Below are 13449 nucleotides of genomic sequence, written 5' to 3'. Positions count from 1 at the left end.
AAGAAATCTGCCCAAGAGTTAACCTGTAGAACCAAGGCTAACTACATAGCGACATGGAAAATGCACACAGAAAGCTGGGTGAAAAGATCAGACAGCCTAACCATATTATTTCTCATGGGAATCCCGAGTAAGGAGTCAGCGGAAGGGCAACTTCTGTTGCCACCACCGCACAGGGATCCGTGCGACGACTGCCCACCCCTCACTAGCCCGCCCCATCCCACCAGGATGGCCAGACGCTCCGAACCACCTGCCAGCCCCCTCCCAGGCACCACACCTGGTGCACCCTAGATATGTCTGCCTCTCCTACACTGGAAGCCCACCAAGGGCAGGACCTCAGTGGCTGTGAGCCCCTCGCTACTCAGCACTGCCCCCAGCCCTCACGGACTTAAAAATGAGCAAGTGAAAAAACTTAATGTTTGGGGACGCCTGGCTGGCTCAGCAGGTTAAGCGTCTGCCTTCGGCTCAGGTCATGATCTCAGGGTCCTGGGATCGAGCCCCGCATCGGGCTTCTGGCTCAGCGGAGAGTCTGCTTCTTCCTCTGCCTGCCACTCCCCCTGCTTGTGCTCTCTCTCTCTCTCTCTCTCTGCCAAATAAATAAAATCTTAAAAAACAAAACAACTTAATGTTTTTGAAAATGTCACTGGTATCTTGTCCTATTGTCTGCACGATACAAAACATGAGATTTGTTCTGTTTTCATGGAACAATACTCAGACGTGTGATCCAGATCTGTCAGGGCAACTGCCCTCTGGGGATGTGGGTCCTGATCTGGCCTTTGGTTCTTTTCCAGATTACGAACCTGTGTGCTTTGCCCACAGAAAGATGGCCACAACGAAACCGCACAACCAGGGGCTCGAAACCTCCCGTGCTCATGGGCCAGGGAGTGGGACCCTGGCACCGAAAATGGCCGAACTGTTTGGTGGGAGCAAGAGGACGGAATGCTTGTCCAGCATCAGGCCGGGATGAGCTAGGAAGCCCCACCCAGTGGAATGTCGAGTGCAGCTGTTAAAATGTTTACAGGGTGGTGGAGGAAGGGAGACAACGCTCCGATTACATGGTCAGGAGACAGAAAAAGCAGGGATGCAAAGTTGCATTAGTGAGTATGCAACCCTGGAAAAGAAAATGGTTGGAAAAAAGTCCAAAAGGACATACACCAACATGGGAAGGACAGCTGTCTTTGTGGAATAAGATTATAGGATATATGTCTTCTGTGTCTACTTTCTACACAGTACTTTTATAATGGAAAAACCCAGCCGTTTCTTTGTTGACGTCCACACTGGGCTTACCAGGTAGTGCTGGAGAGGTGGGCCACCGAGTGAGCCGGTCTCAAGGGTGCTGGTTACTCCCCATGGCTGGACTGAGCTCCCCACTGGCAGGCTGATTCAACACCAATTTCGAGCTGCTCAAAGCCCAAGCATCACCTGCTGACTGCAACTTTCTGAAAGGGCACTGCTACCGGGCATCAGATGGAGAGAGGGGAGGAACAGAAGGCTTCAGCTCAACAAAAGCCAACACGGAACAGACCACTGGAGGAGCAGTGCCCGGCCCCAGGCGCACACTGTGGTCGCCAGAAACTTTACCGCCCACTGTGAAGCCTGGGTCCATCCCAGGGGTTCTGACATCACTGGTTAGACGTGTGGCCCAGGCTTTGGGACATCTGGGGACATTTAAAAGCTCCGAGGCAGCCAGCTTGAGGGCCGGGTGCTGAGGGAAAAGAGAAAAGACACCTGGCAAAATGAGGAACAGCATTTTATTACCGAACAAAAGCTAGCGTCTATGAATTATACTGTTGCTAAACTCAACCTTAAAGCATCAAGAAACTGCACAAGTACATAAAGTGTTTCTTTATTCCTGGAAAAGCCCAAAAAATGTATTTCCAAGAGACTAAGGCTCATGCTTGGGCAGACACCAAGAGAGAGGAGCTCGACACACAGAAATACCACAAAAAAAAAAAAAAAGAAAGAAAGAAAAGTTAAGGTTTATTTAGCATCTGTTCAGGGACGCCTGGGTGGCTCAGTCATTAGGCTGAGCCTTCGGCTCAGGTCATGATCCCAGGGTCCTGGGATCGAGCCCCGCATCGGGCGCCCTGCTGGGCGGTGAGACTGCTTCTCCCTCTGCCCCTCCCCCTGCTTGTGCTCTCTCTGTCTCTCTCTCTCAAATAAATAAGTAAAATCTTATTTAGCATCCGTTCATCGTTTACTGAACACCTTTCCTGGGTCAGGCACTGTGCACTGAGCACAGACGAGGCTCCTGCTCTCGGAGTGTGTTCTAGTGCAGGGACACAGAAAATAAGGTGAATAATTTCAGATAGTAAAAAATACTGTGAAGACAAAATAAAAAAGAGAAACATGACCTACAGGGATTAAAGTACATTATACGGTCTATTTTCCCATACCAAGAGAAATCTATCTTAGACTTTCCTTCTTCTTTTTACCTATGTAATTTTTAAATGCCCCCTCGAGGCTGACTGTTTGAAACTAGCCAGTGGGCAGCCGTGACAGACACCGTCACAGCTGTGCGACTGTCACCAACCCCGACTTCAATCCCCTTTCCCTGTTTCATACTCCACGTACTGAGAGCTTATCAACAACACTGTTTACCTCTACTACAAAGGTGGCTTTAAAGACAAATGGCAGATACAAGTATCGGATTCATAATTCAACTTTCGATGGCACGAGTCAACATCGATCCTTCACTAATTATCCCCAATCAGCAATCTGGAGAGCTGTGTTTCAATGCTACGCTCTCTGACAATCACAGGAGCTCCTTAAAACCCGGGTCCCCATTACAGAACAGTTTAAAGAGGTTTCCCTGCTTTTAAAAACCATAAAGGAAAGCATTATGTGAGATGGGCCATACAATTTTAAAACTGCACTAGGCGTATGCTATATATTCATCTATTTTGTAGAACAATTTGAACATTACTTTTTTGTTGGAAAGTAGGAGTACCAGAGTTCTTTTGGGAAATCTGGGTTCACATTCCAGCTTTACCACTATGACAGAGTGGATTTGGGTAAGTTCATCTCCATGTCCTTATCAACAAGGTGCCCTACCCGCCTCCTCGGGCAAGTGGGAGCAGCAAGAGGGACCAGTCACCGGGGAAAGCAGAGGACGGGTGATGAGACAGCCAGAACTGAGCAGCAGCCTCACCTGGCACATTCAGACCCCACTTGGGACCCAGCCCTCGTGACGAGAATACGCATCATTACTGTCTGCCCCTCAGACAGGGTGTCAGTAACATGGCCACCTCCGAGGGACTACTGGCATTACTGAGCAGCCTCCTCCGTGATTCCATCTGCACTTGAAGAGATTAACTCCAGTGTCGACAGCCAGGCACCCGCCTCTGCCGTGGGCCTGCCTGCCTGCCTGCCACGCAGGGGTCCCATGACTTCCAGAACACTTTACCCCAGCAAAAGGGAAGTCAAATGGATCCCATCCCATCTGCCACCAGATTCCTAGTCCATCCCACCTGAAAAACAATCTGCCACCAGGTGAAAGGCCCCTGAGGGCTGGGAACATTCTTCACCGGGTGGCTGTCCCCGGCCTTCCCCGGAACTGGGCAATCACCTGGCTGTCAGCCAGCAACTAGCTCTCGGCCCCGGGCGTGTCCCGCCACCCCGTTCCTGGGCAGTGTCACTCAGCCCCGCACCTCGGGCTCCCACACTCAGGAGAGGCCTCAGCTGACCCAGGCTCCTTCCGAGTCCACACCCCGGGAAGGACAGGCTGGCTGGCTTTGATTTTTCTTTTTTTTTTTTTTAACAATAATATATTGTTATTATATATCCCCATATCCTCGAGTTTTCAAAAACAGACCTACATAGGCCTCCCTTTCTGGGCTGCCTAATCCATGTTAAAATGTCCTCTTGGGCGCGTACAGGTGTTTACACGCCCCAGCTGCACTCCCATAGTCCGGCCACCAGGGCTGGGGCCACAGTGACTCTGGTTTCCCCCCGAGGTTCCCTGCCGCGAAGAGCCAGCTTCCCTGGAGAGTTCTGGAAAGGCCTGTGCCTCTGGACTCTTCCCAAACACGCGTGTGGAACGATGCACACAGCAGCTTTCAGACTCTCCCTAATGGGCTTACGAACGGCTGAGCGCCGTGGAGCGAGTGAGAAAGCCGTGTCGTCCCCCCAACTCCGAGAGAACATGAGCTCCCGTGGACTCAGGCCAGGCCGTCAGAGTGGGGTTCAGGACGCAGTCAGGACCCAGGGCTCCCCGCGAAGGCCCGCGCAGGCTGTTCTTGGGCCCGCTCCTCCCCCTGTGCGGGGAGCGCCTGGCCTCCCTGCACCTCATCTGGATCCTAGACTCTTACCCAGCTGCTCAAGAGCAATTGTTCTCTTTGGTGCCGCTGGCTGAGAAATTCAAAGCCAGATTTGGACCCATCTCCGGCCCTCATATGTGACTCTGGCCTTCTCCTACTTTCTCACCTTTATTTTCCTTTTGCCCCAGTTCCTTGTATCTACTTAATCCTCTGGTATTGCGTGTGTTTTGGATGCCAACTGCAATCCTCTCTAGAGTGAAGCAGCACAAACATGTGAAATGCTCGTAATCTCTAGTAATCACTCGGTGAATCACTGTCCACGGCGTGAGGGGATGCAGCCCTGCGTGAGGGGCGCCCAGGCCAAAAGAAGGGCTGGCCTGCAGGAGGCACGGACACGCTCCCGGGAGCAGAGCTGAGCCACACCGCAGGTAGCTGCTCTGCGTCCGCCGAAGGGCCAAAGGCATCACCAAGACAGCGGATCCATCAGGACAGCCCAACACCTGGCCGCAGGGGGCATCAGCCACCCGAGACAAAGCACACCACTGCCCACTTTGGTTCTGGGACTTCAGCTCGATTCCCATTCATGTGAGGGAATCAGAGGGCAAAGAGCGTTTCTATTCTCTGTCTTCCTTGTTCCTTTTTCTTTTCTTTTTCTAAGAACGGGAATGCTGACATCTGGCCTTCCACCCAGCAATCCAAGGCGCAAACAACACAGGACATGCTCATGCTGCAGCAGGGCAAGCACGGCTCCGGCTCTGGGGGCTCACGGACTGGGCGCTCCTTCCTTCCCTCGCCAGCCTCCATCCACAGAGGCCAACCCAGGAGAGAGAGGAGGGGAGTGGGAGGTCCGGCCCTGACTCTGGAGCATGCACGTCAGAGGACAGTGGCAATCTTCTATTCAGGCCTCCGCCTGGACTCACAGGGACGATTCTCCTGATCGCCCCATGCTGCCTTTCATGTGGGTTCCCACCATCCCAAGAACTTCTGCTATTTCTCCAGAGCCTGCTGAAATGTCATGACCAGCCCCGCAGAATGGGGCTGGGGGGGGGGGGGGCAGAGCCGGGAGTGGGGGGTGGGGGGTGGGGTGGGTAACGGGCAGGTGGCTCATACCCCGCTCCACCCAAGCCAGCTGCCCTGTCTGTGTGGTCTCTGGAAAACCCCAACCTCTCAGCCCGAAAGGCCTTCCCTGGGCCCCACAGCTTCCCCTGCACACAGCAGTCCTGAGCACCAAATACCTGCCAAAATCATGCAGGCAGCCAACGGAGGCAAGCCCAGGGCCCAGCCTTGGGTGGGGAGGGCAGCCAGGTCACCAGGGATTACAAGAATGTGAAGGAACCGTGAACACCAAGTGAGGCCAAAGAGGTGAAGGCCTCTCCAGCCCAGAATTCTCCCCCAGGCCCTAGAATTCTCAGACCTTCTCCATGCACCTGCATGTCCAGTAGACACTCTGACATGTCCAGAACATCACCCCGCCTCTGCTCAAACCTGCTCCACTCACAGCCACCCATCTCCCAGTGGCTCAGCTAGCAGTCCTCAACTCTTCCCCCACCGCCCCCCCCAGTCCTCCAGCAAGCCTGCTGGCTCTCCTTTAAGACCTCTCCAGACCTCCACAGCCCCACCAGCGCCCACCTGGATAAGGAGAGTAAGGTTTCCCCACCCAGGACACAGCCGGAGGAGAAAGCAGTGAGAGAAAGTAGTTAGAAACCTTGAGAGCAATCTGATACAAACATCCATACAGATACAAAAGTATCAGTCTGAGCGCATCAGGAATTGAAGAGCTGCTCCCTGCCAGAGGCAGTTTGAGAAGCCGCCCTCCACCTTCGCCAGGCCCGCCCTTTGCCATACCCCTGCCCTTGACCTCACCTGCCACTCTGCCTCACCCAGCTCTAGCCACCCGGGGGGCCTTCCTGGTCTGCAAGCACCCCTGAACACACTCCACCTCAGGCCCTTTGCATGGCTGCTCCCATCCTCTGCCTAGAATGCTCTTCCAAACCTTCACACAGCGCACTTCTCATCCCCCTTCGACCTTTGCTCCAACATCACGTTCTCAAAGAGGCCTATCCTGACACCCTCCTTAACACTGCAGACCACCCTCCTTGCTCCTCATGCTCGACTGGGTTGTTTGGTTTTTGTCTGCTGTTTCCCAGAGCACTCGTCCTGTAACATGCTGGATCATGTCTTAGGTTTATTGTCTCTCTTCTCCGGAGTAGGGCAGACGGCTCTGTCCTTTGTGCTTAGGCACACAACAGGAACTCAATACACATTTGCTGAGTGAACGAGGGAACGCGAGGGAACGCGGGAGCCAGAGTGCAGCCAGGGCGGGCTTCACGGAGAGCTTGGGAGCGGCCCTCCAGGCAGACCTCAGCACACTTAAGCTGACGGAGGCCAGCCAAGGACCATCAGGGGCGTTGTCAGCCATGTCAAAGGCTCTGAACTGGATCCTGGGATCCTGGGAGACCCCTGGAATCCAGAGGAGCTCTCCAACACCCAGGCTCAGCGTATCACCCGTCAAGGTGGAAGGTGGACACGAATGGGGGAGGCTAACAGCAAGGAAACCAATCAGAAAGCGGACACTGAACTGAGGTCACAGAACTAGAGATGAAGGCACAGAATTCGAGAGGTTTCCAACATCAGATCTACAGATGTATGGGGGAGGTAAGGGCGGGGGAGGAGGCACAGGGAGGATCAGACGGGTAACGGTACATGACAGGAAGGTCCCCTCAAACATCGTCATGATTTCCCTGGGTCAGAACAGCAGCTAAGGCGTGAGGAGCCTCCCCGCAGCGCCTGCTCTCCCAGGAAGGGGTGTTCTCCACAGTCTGCCTCCCCCCGCCCCCCAGCCGAGTCTTCACCCGTGTCCCCCAGGCCTCCCTGCAGGGTCTGGGTTCCTAAGGGTGCGTCTCCGATACGTCTCTCCGGCATCTCGGCCTGCATCTCACGAGACCACTTCCTGAACGGCCAGTGTCCATCTGACTCCCCCACTGCCGCATTCTGAGCCATCACGTTCGAAGGAAATCCTCTGATGTGCGTACATTTGGCACTTAACTTAAACTGAACACTTGGTTATAAGTGCTAAAGAAGAACAGAAAGCCGTCACGGGCCAGGCCCTGCCCTCCCCCCAACTGCCTCCAGGATGGGCAGGGTGTGAGATATGGAGACAGATGCACACGCTAAACAAAGGATGAAAAACGTTGACACCATGTAACACTCTGCCCCAAACTCCTCTGGGACATGAAAAATTGTCAAAAAAGACCTACTCGTTTTGATCCTTCATTTCTACCAAAGCCGAAGGAGAAGAGACAGCCACGAGAGCTGTGTACCTGGAGCCACCTGCCAGACGTGTGTGTGCAGGGGAGGCACCCAGGTGGAAAAGAACCAGACAGGACGGAGACCGGCCTGGGGGCACAGGGCGTGGTCCTTCCTGGCCACAGCAGGAGGGAGGGGGCAGGCAGCGCGGCTGGCGCAGGCCATGGGCCTGAGGTTAATATGCAGAGGGCCCAGGAAAGCCAATCTGCACGCCAGCGAACCCAAGACTCAAAACAGAACTTCCCAGTTACTGAATGGACCCCGGAGTCCTGGGGAACACTGGGAACCTGCCGAGAACAGCCCCCAAAGATCTGGTGGAAGAAATGGTGTGTAGCTCAAGGGCCTCTGGATGATCGTTCAAAACACATTTGTGGTCGTTTGCATTCTCTGCAGTGCAAAGCTGGTCCTCCTTATAAAATCCCGTATAAAACGGGGAGGAGAACACAGGAGCATGAAGGAAAATATCCCAGAGCGAACTACAGTGATCACACACATACCCAAGTCAAACAAGCTGTAATATTAATGAGGCATGAATCAAAGGGAACGGCTTCCAGGGCTGAATAAAGGCCGGCCACCTTATCGGGGAAGTCACACAAAGGCTCCTCGTTGGTGCCCCTTCTCGTAAGAGCAGAAGAGAACAGCCGGCTTTCTTCTCTGTAGCAGGGCCCCACTTGGGGGTTTGACTAGCCTGAGAACATTTTCCGGTAGGCAACAGGAAAAAAATCGGTTTTCAGTTTAACCTGCAACAGTTGTAGACTCTGACCAGGATACATTATTAATTAGTCAAGAGAGAAGCCCCACTTTTAGCTACCCATTGAATTAGGTTATCTTTAAACACTGTGACCTAGAATTGACAGTACAGCTAACTCTCTGTTTAGCACAGTAATGGGGATTTCTGGAAGGACAGAAGTTAATTGAGAAGCAAGAACAATCCCATGTTGTCCTCACCAAGGCATGGATCACTGCATCAAGGACGATGGCTTCCAGCGACTGTCCACCGAGGCCCCCGGCTTTGCCCGGCGTTGTGAGATTTAAACCGCACCTTTCTGGCTCAACAAGCCAAGTGCTGTCCGGCCCCCACCACTCCTGGGTCTGGCCGACTGCAGAGCGCCCTCCAATTTTTCAGGGTGTGGGGATACAGGGAAAGCATGGGCAATCACCCCATGCGTTACCCAGATGGCAGCAGAACTTCTAGCAAGGGGCACAGGATGGTTAGAGGGGAGCGCCTAGGGAGAGAGCAAGACAGGGGCCCTGGGTCCGCGGGAGGCTGGACCGAGAGGCCCAGGAGGAGACAGGGAGAGAGTTGGCTGTACTGGACCCAACAAGCACACCCCCAGCAAGCTGCCCCGCATTTCTAGGAAGGAGAAAAGCAAACCGCCGTCCCACCTCGGGCTGCGCGGTCACAAGTGAGGCAGGGCTGGGACCAGTCGCCATTTGGGCGGGAGGCCAGCCCCAGGTGCGGCAGGAAGGGGTGGCGCTGGCTCAGCGGCTGCAGCTCCTCGCTCTGACCCAGCGGGGCCCCTGCGCGGTGCTGGGGACACAGCGAGGCCTCGGGCGCTGTCGGGCAGGGACACACACACACATACACACAGAGAGAGACACGCCATTAGAGGGACTGGGAGCAGCAGAGTGCGGGCCGGGGCCGAAGCCCGACGCACGCGGAGGGGCCAACAGCCTGCTGACCACGTTCTGACCCTGCACATGCAGCTCAAGCTCAAGGGCCGAGGGAACCGGAAGCTGTGCGAGCTAGGACCGTGGCAGCAGCCGTCAGCCCAGCAGAAGGCCGCCAGGACCTGGGACCGGGGCCCCATCCAGACCCCCAGGCTCGGGCACCCGGACGGTCCCACGAGCTCTCGATGAATGGGATGCTGTTTCAGCTCTGGCTTTGTAGCCTCTGGCTTCTTGACAAAAATGACCGCAGGAGGTGTGTGGAGAGCAGAGCAGGGGCCCATAGCTGGGCAGCACAGACCCAGCCACTTCCACAGAGGCAGCCTGAGACCAACTGCACCCACAGCGGCCCTTCTTGGGGGATGGAGAAACAACCGCACTCCTTCCAGGGCAATCTTCATTTTGGGGGGCGGGGGCAACCTGGCCCAGGCGGAGCTGCAGGTCACAGTCCATTCCGGGCGTTTTCATAAAGGTCACAACCTTCGCCTCACCAGAGCAGTTCAGACGAAGAGGGGAACAACAGTAACCAGAAACGGGACGAGAAAAATGCTAACCTCTCCAAGCCTTTGGTAAGAATTTGGAATTCCTAGAGGCAGGAAGTCTGACTCGGGAACGCAAATCTCCCAGCTGACACATTTCTCAAAATGCTGCTGGGGGCGGTACGGGGTCTAACTGAAGCCTGCGCGCAGGAAACGTTAGCAGGCGGCCTGGTAACAGAGCCACTGACTAAACGAGGACCAACAGGAGTTTGTCAGGCAACAAACAACTTCCTTAGAAAAGAAAAACATGTGCTGTTATGCTGTCACGGTGTTACAGATTCCAAAAAGAAAGGGGGCGTGGGGGGCCTGCACTTCTGTTTCTTTCAGCCAGAAGATATAATGTGTGCGTCCCCCACCCTCCCAGGCGACCAGGGCCACCAGTCTCGACACCACACTGGGACAGCAGAGGGGCGCCTGTTCCCCGGACCACTTTTAGTGAATGCCCAGGACGCCCACACGGCTCTCCGAGACCAGCTTCCGTCAGGGCCTGAACTCCACTTCTCTTCCCTGAAATCTCATCCGAATGAGGGGCAAGAACCCCGCAGGAATCCCGCATGCAAAAAATGAGAAAACCGAGAGGCCCCACCCAGCGCAGACCCAGCCATGCAAGCAGCTCCCCAAGAGCTCTCATCCCCATGCTGAAAGAGGAGGCCTCGCTCACACTAACACCTGCAGGGGTTTCGGCCTTCTCCTCTTTCACTGAGATAGAGACCTCCCATCTCCCTCCCCTGTGATGCTGAAAGAGAGTGACACCCTGAGCCGGTCGGGAGACCCGCAGCCCAGTCATCGGAACAACATTTAACAGGAAATTAAAGACATGAGGTTATCAAGAAGGAGCGTTCATTTCCTCCTACCTACCAAACGCAGTCAACTCCCCACTGTTCTTCGCGGCAGGCCAATCGCTTGGCTCCAGCCCTGCCCAGGGGTAGTGAATAGGACCCCGGAGCAGCAGAAGGTCTTGAGACCCCTGAGCCAGAGCAGCCAAGGGACCAAAATCCCACCCCACCCCCCCCATTAACCGTAAATGGGTGCAGACCACTGACACTGTTGTCCGGGCTGCCCAAAGCGGAGAATGGAGGGCAGATGCGAGCTCTCGCTTAGCCCAAGGGCACGTGCCACCCCACCCGCCACCCAGTGCTGCCGTGTCTGTACCCAGCACCCTCCGGCAAGGGGGAGGGAGCGCTTCCACTACTCACAGCCGTGGTAGGAAGCCGGCGACCCCCCGGCCTTGCCATACTCCTGCTCCGAGTAGCTGGTGGAGAGGTTGGGCTGGCTGGAGCCGCGGCCGAAGGTGATCTGGTTGCTGCCCACGCCCGTGGCGACCTGGGCCATGCGCTCTTTGGTTTTGAGAGCCTGGGCCCTCTCAGCCTTCAGCCGCTCCTCGTCCTTGAGGAGGGCCACCAGCTGCTTGGACTTCTCGCGCACGTTGATGCCCTGGTCCTTGCCGTCGCGGTCGATGTACTGGAAGTCCTTCAGCGTCTGGACGGCGAAGAGGTTCTCGCGGCACTGCTGGGCCACGCGCTCGGAGCCCGTCTTGATAAGGTAGTCCAGCAGCGTGAGCGCCTTATACACGTGCCGCCAGTTCTTGCCGTGGTCGTTGAGGCGTTTCCACACCATGCTCATGATCTCCGAGAAGGCCGCCACGTTGTAGGTCAGGTCGGCGATCTCGGTCATCAGGGAGCTGGACGGGCCCCACGGGTCATTGGAGGTGGCTTCCCGCACTTTTATTTCAGCTTCCGAGTAATTGTTCACAATGTTTTTCATTTGCCGTCTGATAGACGAAGTCGCCATCTTCACGGTCTCTGTGGCAACTGTAAAGCCCTTCAAAGAGAGAGACGTTCCTGTGCTGGGCAAGCTCGTGCCCTGCGAAGGTTCAGTGTCCGTAACAGGCGTGGAGCAAGGTCCCTGCCGGTCATTTCCTCCGCTGGAGCCTCAAGTCCGAGAAGCCAGAAGCCATGACCTGGAGAGAGAAAGAAACACACTCCCTGTACCATGAGCTCCTCCGAGACAGCAGGAGGCTCCAGCTCAGCCCCTTCCGTAAAAGGGCAGGTACCGAGATCTGGCGGGGGGTCGGGGGGGCAGGGATGAGTGGACGCGCTTCAGCCTCCCTAGGAGGAAAGAGATCCATCTTCTTTTCAAAATTACAAGATCAATATTACAAGTTAATAGTGAATAAAATCTAAACTCCAGGGCAAGCCTTCCGCAGACAAGAAGTAAACATTGTAACTGTTGCTCTGATTTTCAAAACACTTCTACTGGCACGGCTCTTCTGTGGGTTGTAGTTTCACGAGGGGCAAAAGCCAGCGACAGAAGAATCTAACACTGGGGGCAGACGGTCCTGACAAATTTTAAATTCTGTGGGAGCAAGAAAGCCTCTCATTTCAGGTATATCTTACCCAAAAAATGCCTATCTATGCCCCCCCCCTTAAAGTAATCTCTACACCTGGGGCGCCTGGGTGGCTCAGTTGGTTTAAGACTGCCTTCGGCTCAGGTCATGATCCTGGAGTCCCTGGATCGAGTCCCGTGTCGGGCTCCCTGCTCGGCAGGGAGTCTGCTTCTCCCTCTGACCCTCCCCCCTCTCATGTGCTCTCTCTCTCTCATTCTCTCTGTCTCAAATAAATAAATAAAATCTTTAAAAAAAAAAAAAGTAATCTCTACACCCAATGTGGGGCTCCAACTCATGACCCTGAGATCAAGAGTCACATATTCTTCAGACTGAGCCAGCCGGGCGCCCCTAAAATGTCTAACTATGCCTTTAAAATCAATTGACATCTGGCTTTGGTCCACTGTGCTTCTACTTGCCCAGGACGTTTTCTGTGAGCGCTTTTCTCCTGACTTTTTATAGGTTTCCAACTACTCTTGCAGAGCACAGCCAAGGCCCTCCACTGGGCTTTCAAACTTTCCAGCACCTGGCCTGAGCTAATACAACTTAGAAATAATCTGGTCTAGCCCATTCCCATCATTTCACAGAGGGGAAAAATTGAGGCCCAGGGTTACCCATTAACGGGTCCACCCAGCCCTCCACCACAAACCCACATCCCCTCTCTCCAGAGAAGAAACATTTACTGAGCTAGAGTGAGGTCCACATCTCTGACAATCGGCTTTGGTCCACGGGTTTGGTCTTGTTCACCAATGACCACCCAGCACCCAATACCGTGCCTGACGTGGATACAAATGCTGTTGAATAAATTTACGAAAACAGATTAAAAACAGCGTCCCCGGCCTCAGGAAGGCCACAGACTGGGAGGGGACAGAGGGGAGCACAGGGGATCTGAGGACGCAAAGCCCGAACAACCAACTCCGCCGGCTGTTGGCGGCTGCAAAGGCAGGCACGGGAAGGAGTTTCTGCCAGAAATCACTCCCAGTATGTCTTCCAAGCTGAGAAGACCTGAGGGGTGGGAGGAAGTGCTAATGTAGATTATTCCTCATCTATAAAATGAGGAAACGGAGGTCCAGAAGACTCAGGGATCGCCCAAGACAGAGTCTGGACACAAAGCAGGCGTCCTCCCCTTGCCCATCCCCCACTCCCACCTGCTGGGCTCATTCTGGGCTATTCTGGCTGCGGCTGTGCGGAAGCCAAGGCAGCCTTGGGGCCTGGCTCTACCTCACTTAACGCTCATGAAAACCCTCCAGGGAAGGTAGAGATGAGGAGCCCGAGGACCTCAAGTCACGAGGTCAAG

At 54.8% G+C, this 13449-nt stretch overlaps 1 protein-coding gene across 1 annotated transcript in view; it reads right to left on the bottom strand.

Moving 5' to 3' along the window:
- EPN2 (epsin 2) overlaps positions 1-13449 on the bottom strand; it is a 79945-nt gene that overhangs the window by 31839 nt on the left and 34657 nt on the right. The window contains exons 2-3 of the mRNA XM_081805994.1: positions 10966-11729; positions 8926-9119 (exon numbers count right to left, since the gene is read on the bottom strand). Coding sequence (XP_081662120.1) covers positions 8926-9119; positions 10966-11560 — 789 coding nt within the window. The 5' untranslated portion in view covers positions 11561-11729. The remainder of the gene's footprint in view (positions 1-8925; positions 9120-10965; positions 11730-13449) is intronic.

This window comes from Leptonychotes weddellii, chromosome 15, assembly GCF_054177405.1.
Source record: "Leptonychotes weddellii isolate Sample4059 chromosome 15, ASM5417740v2, whole genome shotgun sequence".
NCBI lineage: Eukaryota > Metazoa > Chordata > Mammalia > Carnivora > Phocidae > Leptonychotes > Leptonychotes weddellii.
This window is presented reverse-complemented; position numbering and strand designations above follow the sequence as displayed.